Source organism: Olea europaea, unplaced genomic scaffold (genome assembly GCF_002742605.1).
Source record: "Olea europaea var. sylvestris unplaced genomic scaffold, O_europaea_v1 scaffold1972, whole genome shotgun sequence".
Taxonomy (NCBI): Eukaryota; Viridiplantae; Streptophyta; class Magnoliopsida; order Lamiales; family Oleaceae; genus Olea; species Olea europaea.
Window position 1 is genome coordinate 109758 of NW_019237575.1, and position 16988 is coordinate 126745.

Here is a 16988-nt window from a genome sequence, read left to right on the forward strand (position 1 = left end):
CTCTGCTTAGTTTCTCTTTTTCTACTTTACTTTAATCTTGTTTTCGTGAAGCGATCTTGAATATATCATTATTACCATTAAATCTCAATCTTCCATCGCCTTTGGGATCAACAAATGGGACGTTGGTCGACGACTTTAATGGAAGCCATGTATAGTGAAACCTTAAACATCGAAAAGAGTGATGGGATTAAGGATGGGATTTCTTTGTGGCGGCAAATGGTGATGAGTCACATTGAAGTACTAGAGGACGCAGATATTTGAAATTAGTGAGGCACAATTAAACTTGCAAAGAACACAGGTACTTTTATCTCTAATGTCACCAAGTTTATCGATCCTTTTTATTTCCGACATCAGCTTTTATCACGAATAATCCTTTCATTAACATTGTAATCATTAAAAAAAAAAAGAAAAAAGTATTTACTTTTAAATTATTTTTACATCACAATCAATGAAAACAATGAATTCAAGTAAAAAATACGAAAGTCATAGCAAAGTCTAAATGTTACGTTATCAACTACATTATAGTTTAAACAAAGAAAAAAAATCATGGCAAGAATCCATTACTATAAAATCGCCAAAACAAGATAAAAATTGAAGCACTTAAGTGGATCCCCAATTCCATTTCATAGGGAAAAAAAATCATCGGCAAGAAATAATTTCCCAAAGAATGAGGCTTCAAATCTGATTTCTGGGAAAAAAAAAATAAAAATTGAATTTTAAGTTGGTGGGTCACTTGACCCACCAGGACCCACTGTGGGTCCGCCAGTGTGTAGGGGGAATGTTCAGAGAAAAGAGAGTGGAAGTTAATGATTTTGCTTGGGTGTAAGGCTAGGGTGTACTGTCATGTGAGCTTGGAGGGTACGATTGCTGCGATTAATGATAAGGGGTACCAGTGATCGGAATGACAATGTTCATGAGGATCGAACAGAGCTCGTGCAAGGATGACACAACCACGATCGGCATCTTCGGCAAGGCGTGCCAGAAGGTCAAGGGCTGCCGTTGCTGGTGGCTCATTCTAATAACCTCAGCTCACGGGACAGTAATAGGTTTCTAAAGTTAAGTGTCCTAGTTTATGATAGATACCGAGATAATAATAGGTAAGAAATCAATAAGAGTCTCAAGATAGAAGAGCTGAGATAATGAAATCTGTTGCCCACATTTAAACGTCCTCCCCTAAATTTTTTATCCCTTGAGCATAGTATACTACATTGACATCGCTAGTGAAATGATGTAATTCTCATTTATTAGCAAGAGCTGATGTGCCCGGATGTCGAAATTGAGTGAGAACAACTAAATTAGCACACCAGATCTCAACTTGAGAGAGTGTTATTTTGGTATGAAAGTACTCCCTAATTAAAATTTACATGTTTGAAGAGGATTGAGAATTCCATCATTTTTCTTTTACGACTGTAATTATTATGTTTGTTCAACTAAAAATAAAGAATAAAAAATAGTGAGATGGACAAATCGACTTAATTCTAACTTAAACTTTTTTAGCATTCTTTATAGCCCTTAGCTACTTCACTGGTGATCGTTACATTATTTTTATTCCCCTTATAGTTGACCTTAGCTTGGAGTATAGACTACCCTTATTTAATTAAATTATCGAATGAGATACTATGTCATGTCTCGATCAAGATTTTTCTAGGGAGTATGACACCACATTGTGAATTTGAAGGGTCCGTACATTTTGACAACTCAATAACAACCCTTCAAACTTAGTTATTCCAAGAAACATTGGGGTAGGAGATTGACAAACTCCACGGTCCCTCAATCAAGTTATTTCAAAGTTGATGGGGGAATAGCTTCCTTACCTTGATCACAAAGTACTTTGTCGAACAAACTCATGTATGCTTCATTTGATTCAAGCCATCAATATCCTCTAACATAAGAAATTCATTTGAAATTTGTATTGAAAAACTTACTTTTTTTTAATAATACTGACTTTCTACAATGCGTAATTACTTAGGTAATAATATCAGGGACGGATCCAGGATTGTACCGAGCAACAAAATTTTAAATCGGACTACTACGTGAAAAAAAATTTACACATAAAAAACTAATTTTTTACCCCAAAAAAATAAAAAATACCTTAAAAAAAAGTTCTTGGGCCTAAGTGTGGGGGCTACAGCCCAGCCCCCCTAAATCCGTCTCTGAATAATATAATCTGTCAACTTTAATTTGAACAACTCAAATGAAAATCTGAACTGAACTTAAAACTTGAGAATCAAATTGAATCAAGAACCGACGAGTTCAGTTCGGTTCTAAGTTCTAGACCAAGAATTAAATAATCGATTTTCCTACATATTTAAATTTTTTATTTTAAATAAGTCAAATTATTTTATTTTTTAAATAATTTTGCTAACTAATTAGCCCAAATCAAAGTATAATTTTTTTATTTCTAATTTCCAACCAAGCCAACTTAATCAAATTGACTTAAATTTTATCCAAATCTCTTATTCTATTGTTTCTATCATTCTGAAGAAATCGAATTGAAAATTTGGTTGTGCATCTCTTCATTATTGTGAGCTCACTATCTTCACATTCTTGTAATTTTAACAGTCAAATTTATGAAGAACTCAACAAAGAGTGGCGAAAAAGATATAAAGAAATTGATTTTATTTATTTAATTTTTATTTTTTATTTAATTTTATTTTTGTGTGTAAGAGTTAAGATTAAACATGTTATAGTTGAATTAATATAGCGTTGTAACTTGTAAATATTAAAAAATTAATTATTGTATAGAGCCCGAAATCGAATGGAACCTAATGGAATCAAACCCGAATGATTCTATAATTAAATAGGATCTTAACATAATTCCTAGTTTTAAAGATCACATTTCATAAATAACAAATTCATTAAAATATTTCAAAAATCAAGTAGAAATTTTTTTTTATTAAATTTTAAAATATAATATAATATACAGTAGTTATTTCCACACATGCCATCTCACCCACCCTATCCTATCACCTAACTACACTACCTTCATTCCATGTCGCCATCAGAGACAGTGATCGACAGTTGTTCTGACAGTCACTCCGACGACTGTTCTGACGATCATTTCGACACCCGCACCGGTGATCCCTCCGACAAACTGCTCCAATGATCACTCTAACGCTTGTGACTAACTTTGTCTTCGATATGATTAACTGTGATCAAATTTGTATTCGGTGTAACTGTCTGTAACCAGGTCAATCTCAAGTTACAACCAATCACAATCAACACAAAATTGATCACAAACATTCACAACAAACACATACTTAATTGCATAGGGTCACTACAAACAAATATGCACACACTACAGACCTATGATTAACCTCGACCAACTTTATCTTTGGTGTGATTAAGTGTGACCAAGATTGTATTCAGTGTGACTGTCTATGACCAGGTCAATCTCAAGTTACAACCAGTCACAGAACCATCACAGCCTACACTATCACCAACAATAGAATCACCACAGATAAGAAAATTATCGACACTGCAAAATACCAACAATCATCCCAAAACTTTGGTTAAATAAAAGATCAGATAAAAAACCACCAACCACTTAAAATTTGATAAAACTATGCTGGTTCCATCTCCTTCATCACCAAATCCAACACCAAAATCATTTTTCTCTCCACCACCACTCATGAGCTCATCTCCGGTAATTACTTACAGCCACCACCACCTATAAGCTTACCACCGCTTTCAATATTCTCGCCACCACCTGTGAAGTTACCTCTACCACCACCAAAGTGATCTCTGTTACCTCTAGTAATCTCCCCATCACCACCCCTCCATCCATTGTACCCACCACCTAAATTTACATTTGAAACCTTCTGGTTGGACAAGAGATCGATCTGTTTGGGGATATAGCAGAAATTTCTGTTAGCTCTGATAGTGGAGCAAGCAGCGTTGTCGCGAGCATCAGCTTGCTACTATTGTGACGTCCGGTGAAGCAAATCGCCACTGGTTGTAGCAGCAACATTTTACTGCGACCTAGTTTAAAACTCATCGTCGTCACGCGCAGTGTTTGTGCAACACCATCATCGAAGGCATTGCTTGCATAGTGGTGATGGCGACTATAACTTGGTTTTAATCACAGGCAGGTGGTGGTGGGTATTCTGTAGTGGCACATAGAGAATAGGGAGAAAACAAGTCGGGGATGAATTGGGAATGGGGTGGAGTGGGGATGAATATGTAGATTAGGTTTTAATTAAATTTTTATTCATTACAGTTATTAAAAATTAATTATCACCTGATTTGTGAAATAAAAATTAATTCCCTTGTTTTTTGAAAATTAATCTTTAAAGATAGGGTTTCAGGTAATTTTCTCTAATTAAATTTGGATCTGACGATTCCACTTGCTATCTACCTGAAAATTTCGATTCGATTCAGTTCTAAAGAGAACAGAATCGGATCGAACAATGTTCAACCCTACCAATTGGCCCAAAAAAATTTGCAAGGCTACTATGATCTGTCAAATCAAATCAAAACAAAAATGATCACCGCCAAATTACGAAAATACCCCTCATATATTAGAATTTTTTTTAAAAACCATAAATGAATAATCATTTTTATATATAATTGGACCAAGGCCCACTTACTGTCAACCTCTAATGTAATTAACCCATCATGTCTGCCAAAACGCCAGCATGACTTGTTCAACTGCACGTGACCCAACCTTTCAAAAGATTACGTGCACGTTTGGCCGAGCTTAAAATTTAATTATAATATAATTTAACTAGGTAACATTATAAAATAAATCATGTAATATATGAATAACTTTATGTTATCAATTTCGGTTCAAGTGCAATGTGATTGAAAATGATTTTTAAAATATAATTTTTAAAAGAATCTCTCTCAAATAAACCCTAAATATTGTGCGGGAAAAGGAGTTCAATGAGAAAATATTTTCATACTTTTACTGAAAAGATTGAGATGTGATAATTATTGATAAATCGATAGCAACGAGATTTGAGCTTGAATATTTAGTTTGTTCTATTATAATGAAGAGCGTTGGAAGGGTTCAGTTTAGATTAAACCGGCCACATGTACTTAATGAATGATACATTTCTTACAAGTCAAATCTGATTTTCTACACACCAAAATAATCTTCATGCCTAAAATTTGGGAAGAATAAGGTTGTATTCTCTTTGTCGTTTTCGGGCCCTTTTTTGTTTTTGATTTTTCAAAAAGGTGAAAACGTACTCTCTTTCCCGTTTTCGAAAACGAAAAAAAAAATTGTGAAGAAAACACAAAACGACGTTTTTGGGCATTTTCAGTACAAAACTGAAAAAAAAAACACGGGAAATGGTTCCAAAATGGCAAAAAGAAAGCATTTTCAACAATTTCAAAACAGACACTCAAAATACAAAATCCAAAATAAGTTCAAAACTCAAAACTGAAACACGAAGAAAACAGCCCCTAAGTGTTTGTTTGGCAATGCTTTTATTTGCTTATAAGTGGTGAGTATTATGGAATATGTAAACAATAAGTGAACAATAAATTGTAGGTCTCAAAAGATGTATAAATAAAAAGTATATTTTACCCAGTTAAATTATAATTAAAACATTTTCAACCTAAGTTTGATTGCGTTAACGGTTATAAATTAAAAGTACTCGAGACTGAACTATCAAAAAATTAAATGATAAAACAATCTTCTAGATCATATAACAATGAAATAAGTGAAATTACACAAATATTAAGATTTTATACCATCAATCATCCTAGAAATTTTAATCGGAATCGTCGATTTCGATTTGATTCCAAGAATTACATATAATCAGTGAGTCGAAGATTTTGATTTGATTCCAAGAATTACATATAATCAATGGTTCTCGAATGAGAAATTCTAATTTTTGAAATATCAGAACTAGAAACCTATAACAATTATAGCTTCTTAGATGAAAAAAGGTGCATAAGGGAAAATAAAAAATTAAAGAAAATAATGAAGAGACACTCAGACAGAGGTGTGAACTGATGGAAGTGGACAAAGATTAATTAGGGGCTTTTAATAAAAGCACAGTGTGCTAATTTCTACAGCTAGCTAGAAGATGACGGCATGGGCCAGATGGGCCATCAACTCTGACTATGTCTTTGGATTATAAGTCCATTCATATGAAAATGGACCCATAAATGGAAAAACAAAACCAAACTGTCTTTATCCTACTTAATACAGTTATAATGTTGTATGGTTGTACAAAATAAGGGAAGAAAAAGTAAATTTTTTTTATTAAATAAAGAATTAAAAGTTGTGTGTTTATAAATAGGTGATTTACGACAAGTTTACTTTTACTTTCATGCCACATATTCGTTGTCCCGTGAACATGAGGTCCATCTTGACGCTCCCCTGACTCTGCATCTCAGCCTCATAATCAGTTAACAATAAAGTTACTCGTAAAAAGTTGGATTATCAAAATTGAATTACAAAGTGCGTTGAGAAAATCTAAATGATTTCAAAACTTATTTTTGAAATAATTGGCGTGGATATAATTTTGTCATCCAATTTTGTCGACCCCTTTATAAGCGTTGCATAACTCCTCAGTTAAATGGAAGTTACTGGTTAGTTAATAATAGTATTTTCACCAGAACATCAACATCAGTTAAAAAGTGGTCCATGCTCCAATCATAAACCATAAAATTCTGTATATATAATGTGCATTATATACTCCACCCACCGCAGCAATTATTCATAACTCTTTTACGTAAATGAGAATGTTTTCTGATTGTGATGAGTCATTTTACGGTTCTCGATTATCTGTCTAAAAGTTTAAACTGCTTTTTTTTATGTTGAAGTTCGATAAGTAAAAAATTAAAGGTAACTTAAATTTACTAAATTGAGAGGACATTTGAAAAAGAACCCGTATGAGGGGTTGGGAATTTTTTTCGCCACTAGTTTTGATCGATTTTGAATGACATCGATTATGAAAGGTTGGAAAAATCAGTGTTTGCTAATTTTTTTGGCACCAATTTTGGATGGTTTAAAAATCGTCAATAGCCTTTGTAATGTAATTTTGAACTATTTTCAGCCCACCAAATCGATAGGTTTTGATCGTTTCTCATATTCTTTTATAATTTTATTGTTTACAAAATAATTATTTTCAGTCAACATATTTAGCTCTCGTTTGATGTGGATTAAAATCAATTTTTTAGTAAATTTTGATAAAAATTGATGAAATATGTGATTGTAAAGTTATGGACTCCATAAAATGTGTGGACAAAAATAATTATTCATTTTGATTTAAATTAAAATCAGAATTTTAATTAGTACCAAACGGGAGCTTAGTGTATATATATATACAAACGAAAATAATCTCCTAAACATCGATGTTGCTTACACTAATTAAATGATATATCATATCATTATCGGTGCTTAACATAAGTGTACTTTAAAAAATGACCATAATCAATATCCCAACACTCCTAAGCAGGCTCTAAAGTAGCTTAAAAAGAAGGAACTAGAACAGTGAAACTCCATTTCTAAGCTGAATTGAGAAAACACCTGAATTTGATTAGTTTAAGAAAAGAATCATGAATGAAAGGATCCAAAAACTGTGTTAGTATGCCCATTACTTCACAGCCTGTGGAAGGCCTTGAAACTCTGTGAGAAGCCGACAATTAGAGATAATTCCAAGCAACCCATGTGGGATTCTTCCTTTTTACTCAGCAGTTCGGCTTCTCCATTAGTTATGCTTTGCTGTTTTAGCTCATACTCTCTAGTCTAATCAATTTCTTGAGACACTCTGCTCTGAATTCTCTGTTTGTTACACGATGTGGGATTCAGAAACTGAGTCTTTTGGGGGACGAGATTTCAGTAATGGAGTTCTCACAACAGGCAAACATGGAGTTAAGACAGATGGTTTTGAGCTAAGAGGGCAGTCTTGGTATGTATGATCGTTAATTTACACTGGAAATTCTGGGCTCAACCTATAATTTCGAATAATTTTATTTGCTGTTCTTGAAGTGTAAATTATGGAAATATTTGTTTACTATTATTATTTTTTGTTTGTAAATAGGTATGTTGCAACTGATATTCCAAGTGACCTTTTAGTTCTGATTGGAGATGTTAGTTTCCATTTACACAAGGTAATTTGATTTTCCGTGTTTAGTCTCTATCTGTCACTCTGGTTGGACCATATATCGAGCCTAATCGTAGAATACGCTTGTTCTTCGACTGTAAATCCTCCTAATATTCGTAGTTTATATCGTTGTAGAAAAAATAAGTGGTCGTATCCGTCATGTTGAAGGCAAAGTACTATAAATCTGTGCATACCTTTTTTCTGTTTATTATTGCTTTTGAAAGTAGTAATTTGGACTTAATCATGTCATTTATGTGTTTGTAGTATCCTCTTCTTTCTCGGAGTGGAAAGTTAAACCGAATCATATATGGATCACGGGACACAGAATTAAACAAGATGGTATTAGATGACATTCCAGGAGGGCCTGAAGCCTTTGAACTGGTGGCAAAATTCTGTTATGGAATTGCTGTTGATTTAACAGCGCCTATTATCTCCGGCCTACGATGTGCGGCAGAGTATCTAGAAATGACAGAGGATTTGGAAGAAGGCAATTTGATATTCAAAACTGAAGCTTTTCTCAGTTATGTGGTATTATCATCATGGAGGGACTCCATACTAGTATTGAAAAGCTGTGAAAAGCTATCGCCTTGGGCAGAAAATCTCCAAATTGTTAGAAGATGTAGTGAGTCTATCGCATGGAAAGCTTGTGCTAATCCGAAAGGAATAAGATGGCAATATACAGGAAAGCCCCTGAGAGTTTCCAGCCCAAAATGGAATGAGATGAAAGATTCTAGCCCAAGTAGGAACCAGCAAGTGCCCCCGGATTGGTGGTTTGAGGACGTTTCCATTCTCCGGATTGATCATTTTGTCCGTGTTATTACTGCAATTAAGGTGAAGGGGATGAGGTATGAGTTGATTGGAGCTGTGATTATGCATTATGCAAGCAAATGGCTCCCTGGTTTGATCAAAGAGGGGTTGGGATCAGGGGAGCCTGGCGATGATGGAAGTAATAGTACTAATAGTAACGAAAGTAGCAGTATCTGGAAAGGGGGGTTACATATGATTGTGGCTGGAATTAAAGAAGATATACCAACTGTTCAGGCCAAAGATCAAAGGATGATTATCGAAAGCCTAATAAGTATAATCCCCCCGCAGAGAGATTGTGTTTCATGTAGCTTCCTTCTTAGGTTGTTAAGACTGGCAAACATGTTGAAAGTGGCTCCTGCTTTGGTTACTGAATTGGAAAAAAGGGTTGGGATGCAGTTTGAACAAGCTCAATTGGCAGATCTTTTGATACCTTGTTACAACAAAAGTGAGTCGCTGTATGATGTTGATCTTGTTCAGAGGCTTTTGGAGCATTTCCTAGTTCAAGAACAGTCAGAAAGTTCAAGTCCTGCGAGACAGTCATTTTCTGATAAAAATATGTATGATTCAGCTCAGAGGGGGACGAACTCAAATGCCAAGATGAGAGTAGCAAGGCTCCTTGACAGCTATCTTACAGAGGTTTCGAGAGACAGAAATCTTTCATTGACGAAATTTCAGGTCCTGGCTGAGGCATTGCCTGAATCGGCTAGAACTTGTGACGATGGATTGTATAGAGCAATTGATTCCTATCTTAAGGTATTGCGATTTTTTTTTTCTGAATTTTGTTCTGATCATGTTGATATTCTCATAGTCCATGATCGTTGGAAAAATTCTCGTTTTCATCAGCTATAATCATAAAAACAAGATGGAATTACGAGATACAAAATCATTTGTAAGAAACAGTAATTCTATGATAAGCAAAAAATGTTTATGACATGATGAATAACTAGAAATAAAGACTCTAATTACAGTTTTAGCATGCTCCAGTCACTAGAAATTTGCTTGTGCAGTTGTATCTTTGCCAAACTAATTTTGGTTTGTCCCCCTTCAATTTCGAATAGATTTTGTTCTATGGAATCTATATTTTGTATCAAATAAACCTTTTTTAGATCAATTATGGTGATTTTTCTCAAATGATAGGCTCATCCAACACTAACAGAGCATGAAAGGAAGAGACTGTGTCGTGTGATGGATTGCCAAAAGCTGTCAATTGATGCATGTATGCATGCTGCACAAAACGAACGACTCCCACTACGAGTTGTAGTACAAGTCCTCTTCTCCGAGCAGGTGAAGATTAGCAATGCGATAGCCAACAACTCTCTTAAAGAAGCCAGTGAATCCCAGTACCAGCCCTTGATATCTAACCGTAAAACATTACTTGAAGGAACGCCACAATCATTTCAAGAAGGATGGGCCGCAGCCAAAAAGGATATCAATGCTCTAAAGTTTGAACTTGAGAGTGTCAAGACCAAGTACTTGGAACTCCAAAATGAAATGGAAACTTTACAGAGGCAATTTGATAAGATGGCAAAGCCAAAACAGACATCTGCATGGATGGCCGGGTGGAGAAAACTGAGCAAGATCGGTAAAACAACAGAAAACAATGATATGGCGTTTCAGGTAGCCAATGCAGAGACTAAGAAGATGCCTAGAAGATGGAGAAATTCCATTTCATAAATGATACCTCTACAATTCAACTCTGTATTGCCAGGTTTCTTTCCATTTTATTCTTCCTATCAGAATAATCATTTTCTTAGTCGATAACAAGTATTATTTCTGAAAGGATAATAATCTTATCATCATTGTTTCTGTATTGGGGTGATTAGTTTGTTTGGAACCGTCCACTTATGTGTGTTTGCGATTGTAGCTCTGGATGACTTGCACCAACTGAAACGAACTGTTTTGCCATGGACCCTGTGTGGTTTTCTGTAGCAACTGGAGTAATCAAAGATTCAGTTTCAGACCATAAAGGAAAGCATCCATGCTGAATGTTAATGAGACCCCAAAGCTTTTATTTCAGCCTCGTTTGGAGTTCCATCTTAAAAAGCCTATTGTGTTAAGAGTAGTTTGAGCCTTATATTGATTACTAAATCCTATAAATGTTATTTTTCATAATTTAGGTGGTTGACAAAAATACTTAGAAGTCTGCTATGTGTAGAAAAATATACTGTAAAAAAAAAGGACCAACCACCAGAGCAGCATCTGGGGAAATTCTGGCACCGTAACTTTAGTACAAGCAGAAAAATTGAAATACTTAAATCAGTTAGATGAAAAAAAGTCTAACACCATGGCTCGTCGGGCCACAAAAGGAGTCAAGACTAAAAACCAGGTAGAATGCTACTTGAAAAGGACCCACTGTTTAATGGACTTGTCACCTGCCCTGTTCAAGTAGTACGGTTGAAAACTAGAGCCAAAATTGGCAGGACAAGCATGACTTGACATCCCACTTTAGTTCATCAGTAAGTGGATCCAAAAGCCGAAACACTATGAAGTCATGATACAAGCAAATTGTTGAAAAAATTTCAATCATTATCAGTATATTTCATGTTGATGCTAAATTAGACTTTTCTTTTGAGATGAGAGAGCCCGTACAACTATCGTTCTTTCAATCTGTCACTTCCTAGCATTATTTCGCCTTTAAGGGTGTTGAATAATAGCTCGGATGTGTATTACATTGTGGTTGCTTACATCAATTGATTTACTCCTCCATCATTCATCTGTCCGAGCCAAAATCAAACTCTTGCTTTGAGTATGATTGGAGCTCGCATAGGTATTGTAAGTATTATGCCCTAGGTCCAATCGACTTTGGACATAAATACTTTTATATATAATTAATNATCAATATTAGAATTTCATGAATTAATTTTCCAGGTACTTGCTATTCTTGCGTAATGAAAAATGTTATAATGACTGAAACACATTTGCAAAAGTTATAGTGAATCAATTTTGACAAAAATGCACTCGTCATTCAGAACCAATTGTACCAATTGATTCACAGCTTTTTATTATAGTTGATGTTTCATAAATTGTCTCGTGTCCCTCATAGAAAAGTGTTTTTACTTTAGAATTCACGACACTAGTCCACGTTGAGAAGCATAATATAGTTTAACAAAGTTGAATATACACGAGTCATGTCACGCTTCAATAGAGGTTTAGACGGTCTTTATTATCAAGGATTGATTATGTAACTAGAATGAAAATTCGAAACCAACTTGTTACTACAATAATGCTTTGTGACCAATGAAGCAAATTAACCCTCCATCCCTCCCCCAGAGAAAAAACAATAACTATAAATATAGAGTATCACTCTCACATTAAATAAAAGAAACAATACAAAGGAAGGGTTGAGTCTTTAACCTTCCAGAACATGCAATATTTTCAATATAACACAAAAATAATAATAATATTTTGATCAAAGAATCTTAATCATGGATGATTTTGATCTTCAGCTTGGAATATTTTTTGGGTTCAGAAATATCTTTAGTCAATAACTAATAATGCATTCAAGACTGCTATTATCATCTTGATCATTTGTTGAACCACCCATCATCATCAATGCAAGAAAAATATGAACATTAACCTAACATTTGCTTCAATTACATATTCCATCCTAATATACGCGACTTGACTTGCTTTTCATGGATGAACCTTGAAACCGGTCTTCTATCCTATTGTACGTGATGAGTGAGTCATCTATCCTCCTATACGCTTTATTCGGCGATAAGTTATATGAGGATAAGACCGATATTCTTGAATTTGATCGATCAAAATGTTCATAAGAACGTAGAAACTCTCCATCTAAACCAAGATAACCAAATTTGGAATTTGCCACTAGGCGTGCAGGTGAGTTGGGTGGGGAAAGCTCCCAGGGCACATCTCCAAGTGGTAAAAAGGGAGGGTGGAGAAATCTAGCCTTGCTTGAGGCTGCTGCGTCAAAGGTTCGAATCCTGAAATATGGATTTGACTCTTGAATAAGTGCAAGTGTACAAGCAGCCTTCCACCCTGTATCCTTAGAGGCATAACCTACGATTTACCTCCTCACGATACTCCAGGACAGGGGAGGTGGGGAACCCTTAAGGTTAGGGTTTAACCCTTTTTTTTTTTTTTTGAGTTGGGTGGGGAAAGATATGCACTCAATGAGACGAGTTCATACAGAGAAAGAGTCAAAATCTTGACAAGAATTGGCCCCACACTCCACCAAGTTCACAATCAGATGTTCAATCAAGAAAGCAATCACACTCTATACAAGATTTTCTCATCAAGGGGATCAAAACATGAAAGTGCAAAAACAAAATAAACACAGTTAAAAAGATGAGTAATTATTTATTAGATGCACACAACCAAACAGTACACGAATACACACCAAGATTCAAACGACAATTTTTACAATACAAAGCTCACAGGTAGAATAATAGTTGATAATGGATTTGCACAAGCAATACAGGGTGAATCCATGAGTGGGGGATGAGGGGTCCCTACAATGTTATAGACCAATACCATGGAGATTTAAAGAAAAAGTGAAAAATCAAGGAAGCAATTGAGAATGGAGGGTGGGACCCCAATAGTCAAGCGCATGCACTTAATCCATGAAGTTTCTCAACAATCCTAGAAAAGGGGTCTTCATTTACAGCACAGCACACCACTATCCACCACCCCACCATGAAATCTGCAATGCAATACTTACTTTAATTGAAAAGCAAAAGTCGCCTTACCACTTTCAAATCCATAAATTATTTAATCAACACACACTTAATTGTTTCTTGCTAATGATTCTAATCAACCAACGGAAATCTCCAATCCAACAACCCGTGTTGAATAAAGGATTGCATGAACTCAAAGGTAGCTAATTCCCAAAGTTTCGGCCTCCAGCTTCAAGGAGTTCAAGTAAATTATAGCTCTATCAATTATCAACAGTGGATCCTTATTCTTTAACCCAGGAATGATGCTCTCAAGAATTTTCAGTGACTCACGAATCTTAACCTTCTTTACTTTTTTAATGGAATCAATATCATCATAGAAGTTGTTCTCACCAGCACAGCTTGATTCCTCACCATCCTCGTAATTTTGTGGACTAGCCATTTCCAGTGGATCTCCCATGTCCACCAATGATGATTTCTTGTACCCACCATCGAGCAATTTTTGCCTTTTAGTTGAGCCATTAGAACTGGCAACTTCCTCAACTAGTTCCCCAATTTGTATGTCCTTGTCATATCTCTCTTCAATAGTGAATGGAGTATGTCCCATGCTAGTTACTTCATCATACTCATCAGTGCTATTTGAGCAAAGCAAAGCATTGATTTCTTCAGTGTCTTCACGCACCTCACTTCCTACCGTTAAATGATTTTCATCCCATTTCTCCTGAACAACAGGCTTCACCAAGGACTGTTGTTCTTGCTCCGTTTGAACAGCCACTTCAAAGGTGCCATGATCTCCAGCAGCAGCAGTGGAGGCAATAATTTGATTTTGAGAAGGAAAGAACGATGGGCTAAAGAACAATCTAGTGTTGTTACCAGACTGATCAAAAATAAGGAACTTTTTCTGGGAAGTGGAAGAAGAACCAGCAGGATTCATACTCATCCCAATCCCATGGGATAACCCAAATTGAGAATCTTTCAGATATGGGTTTATGATAGGAGATGAGCTCTCCCAGCAAGGAGGAAGATTTTGGAAGAACCCATCACTTCTGTTTAGCTGGCCTGTTTTCAAACCAGGTAAATTACAAATTGAATGTCCAGGAAAACCCACATTTGCAGCATACGAGGAAGAATTTGGAAAACATGACAAACTATTGTTGTGCCTCAGCTGTAAAAGTGTGTCCAAATTGGGTAAATTCCATGCAGATAACTGCTGACAGGACTCTTTGGCTGTAACCATTCAGTCAAAACAACAACCTGGCATGCATAATTATAATAGTCATTCACAAGCTCCAGAAATGAATCAAGACAATTAAGTGCAAGTACCATCAAAATGTTAATACCATACCAGGATAATGTCTGAATTTAATCCGCAAACAGCTTACTTTCAATAATGCTAAACAAAGAAGGTGGAAACTATATATTGCTAGCTTGATTGGATGACGGAAACTCGAAATCAAACTAAGTAACAGGTTTAAGCAAATGACGAAAATATTCAGCCTGGTAGCAGATGAACAGGAAAAAGTTTAGGGGCCTTATGATTATCGTAATTACAGAAACATTATAACAACGCTTGGATAACAAACAGTTGATTAAACTAAGTCATAATATCAACAACCATAACCAAAGCTATAAACCAGTTTAAACAAACCTGGCAATTCTGCAAAGGTTGAAAGCATGCTATTACTCTAACTATGATGGTTGTTCTCCCAGCAATCCCACTCTCATGTTTTAATGCCTTAAATCTTGTCTGGCTCGCTGATTGGCACACCATAACTTCTTTTGATTCTTGACTGGTCTTCAAAGTCTATGAAAGTTAGAACAATGGAAATGCGAAACTACTGATAGAAAAGTGGAACCCTGACCTAAAAACAAAGATGAAGATCTAGCAGATCTGCTATAGGAAATGAAATCAAATTGAACAAACTTCGAGATCTCCAAGACAAAAAGACTACAAACTTGAATCAGAAATAAACACGACAATTGTTTGAACTACGATAGTTTTGAACGGTTCTATCACTTATCTAAACTTATAGGATGAAGATAAAACACTTAAAGAAAGAAAGGTGACTGGATCCCATCGATAGCTATAGATAAGAGGATAATGGAAAGAAGAGTTAGGTTGAATTCAACAGATGAAATGACAACTTATAGAATAACCCTGCAGTACAAATTCAAGGAGATAACACAACGAAAAACATCAATTGACAGACTCAGCCACCACATATTTGTCACTCCTATCCCCAACAGAAATGTCACGAATCGATACCACAAGGAACCTGAAATTATAGCAAAAGTTCGAGTTTGTGAGACTCAAGAAGATAAAATGAAGCGAGATTGATGAGATAAAAACTTCTACAGATAATTCACGGATTATAGACATTCAAATGACAAAAGTTAGATTTAGTCAAAAAATTAGTAATATGACTCCAAAAAAAGAAGGAAAAAATAAATCTTTTCTCCGATCAAAAGAAGAGAACGAAAATGCTCGGTCAAGTCTTCTTAATATTGAAACTTTACAGCGAATGGCAGCCCATGATTTCAATAAAATCCCCAGGTGAAATGAGGGGAAAATTCTATCATTTTGTAACCAATTTTTTGCAGTAGAAAGAGGCACGTTTAAAAGAAAATGAACAGATTTACCAAAAAAACCTAACAACGAACAGAAAAAACCCGAACATATTCTGACAATACAATCAAATCAACGATGAGTTTCGAACTCATATACATATACACATCACAAATATCCCTTCTGTGTGTACGAAAGTTTTACTAAGTCAAATCAATTCACTTAAATAATTAAACTTTACTTTGTTCATAATCCATACATAAAAATCTTAAGGAGAAAAGGAACGAAAAATGAACCCATAAAATCAAAGTAATGCCAAGAAAAAAACTCCCCCAAAAATTGAAAACTTCTCAAGAATCGAAGAAGAGATAGAAAAGATTCGTAGAACTTACAGATCGTTAAACTAGAAATCAGAATCTTCGAATTTGTGGAGAGTTTTTTTAGTGAGTGTGTGATGAATAGAGAGGGAGCAGAAGATGAACAGTTATCTGGAAGGCAGTTGACAGTGGGCAAGAGGTAGGGATGCTGCAGCTGTATAAGAATTTAATACAATATTGCCCTTTAATTCTGCTTGACTTAATTGTTTCAATAGTCACTAAACATATGTTTATGTTTTCAATTGTTCACTGAAATTTAAGATGTTGAATTTTAACCGTTAAACTTTGAAAAATATTGGATTGGTATGACATCTGTTTGAAATTCCTAACGAAATTGGTGACGTGGCTGATGTAATGTACATATGGCGCTCGTTACACTGGTAAACTTTGAAATCATCAAATTTTGTTAGCTAAACTTTAAAAAATGTCTTCAATTGCTAATTAAATTTTGAAAAATATTTTTTTATTGCTCATTAAACTTTGAGATTGTCGAATTTCGGTAACTAAAATTTGGAAAATGTCTTCAGTTGCTCAATAAACT

The 16988-nt window shown here is 35.1% G+C and overlaps 2 protein-coding genes across 4 annotated transcripts; one reads left to right on the forward strand and one right to left on the reverse strand.

Moving 5' to 3' along the window:
- Positions 1-7393: 7393 nt before the first annotated feature.
- On the forward strand, positions 7394-10886 carry LOC111379329 (root phototropism protein 3). 2 transcript variants are annotated; one of them, XM_023002685.1, is made up of 5 exons: positions 7394-7868; positions 8001-8070; positions 8328-9623; positions 10008-10578; positions 10735-10886. In XM_023002685.1, exons 1-4 carry the CDS (start codon positions 7756-7758, stop codon positions 10542-10544), a joined length of 2016 nt encoding a protein of 671 aa, XP_022858453.1. In that variant the 5' UTR covers positions 7394-7755; the 3' UTR covers positions 10545-10578; positions 10735-10886. The 2 variants fall into 2 exon arrangements, with proteins under 2 accessions (XP_022858453.1, XP_022858452.1); XM_023002684.1 differs by having other exon boundaries at positions 10008-10886.
- Positions 10887-13539: 2653 nt separating this feature from the next.
- Positions 13540-16649, reverse strand: LOC111379331 (transcription factor bHLH143-like). Of its 2 annotated transcripts, XM_023002686.1 has the most exons (4): positions 16463-16649; positions 15153-15780; positions 14850-15001; positions 13540-14758 (listed from the first exon to the last, which is right to left on the reverse strand). In XM_023002686.1, exon 4 carries the CDS (start codon positions 14739-14741, stop codon positions 13701-13703), a length of 1041 nt encoding a protein of 346 aa, XP_022858454.1. In that variant the 5' UTR covers positions 14742-14758; positions 14850-15001; positions 15153-15780; positions 16463-16649; the 3' UTR covers positions 13540-13700. The 2 variants fall into 2 exon arrangements, with proteins under 2 accessions (XP_022858454.1, XP_022858455.1); XM_023002687.1 differs by lacking the exon at positions 14850-15001.
- Positions 16650-16988: the final 339 nt, after the last annotated feature.

Bases quoted from the DNA above. Each gene is read 5' to 3' on its own strand.
- LOC111379329 (XM_023002684.1), top strand. From the start codon at position 7,756: ATGTGGGATTCAGAAACTGAGTCTTTTGGGGGACGAGATTTCAGTAAT. The intron at 7,869-8,000 runs GTATGTATGATC...GTTTGTAAATAG, and splicing joins GAGCTAAGAGGGCAGTCTTG to GTATGTTGCAACTGATATTC. The intron at 8,071-8,327 runs GTAATTTGATTT...ATGTGTTTGTAG, and splicing joins TTAGTTTCCATTTACACAAG to TATCCTCTTCTTTCTCGGAG.
- LOC111379331 (XM_023002687.1), bottom strand. From the start codon at position 14,741: ATGGTTACAGCCAAAGAGTCCTGTCAGCAGTTATCTGCATGGAATTTA.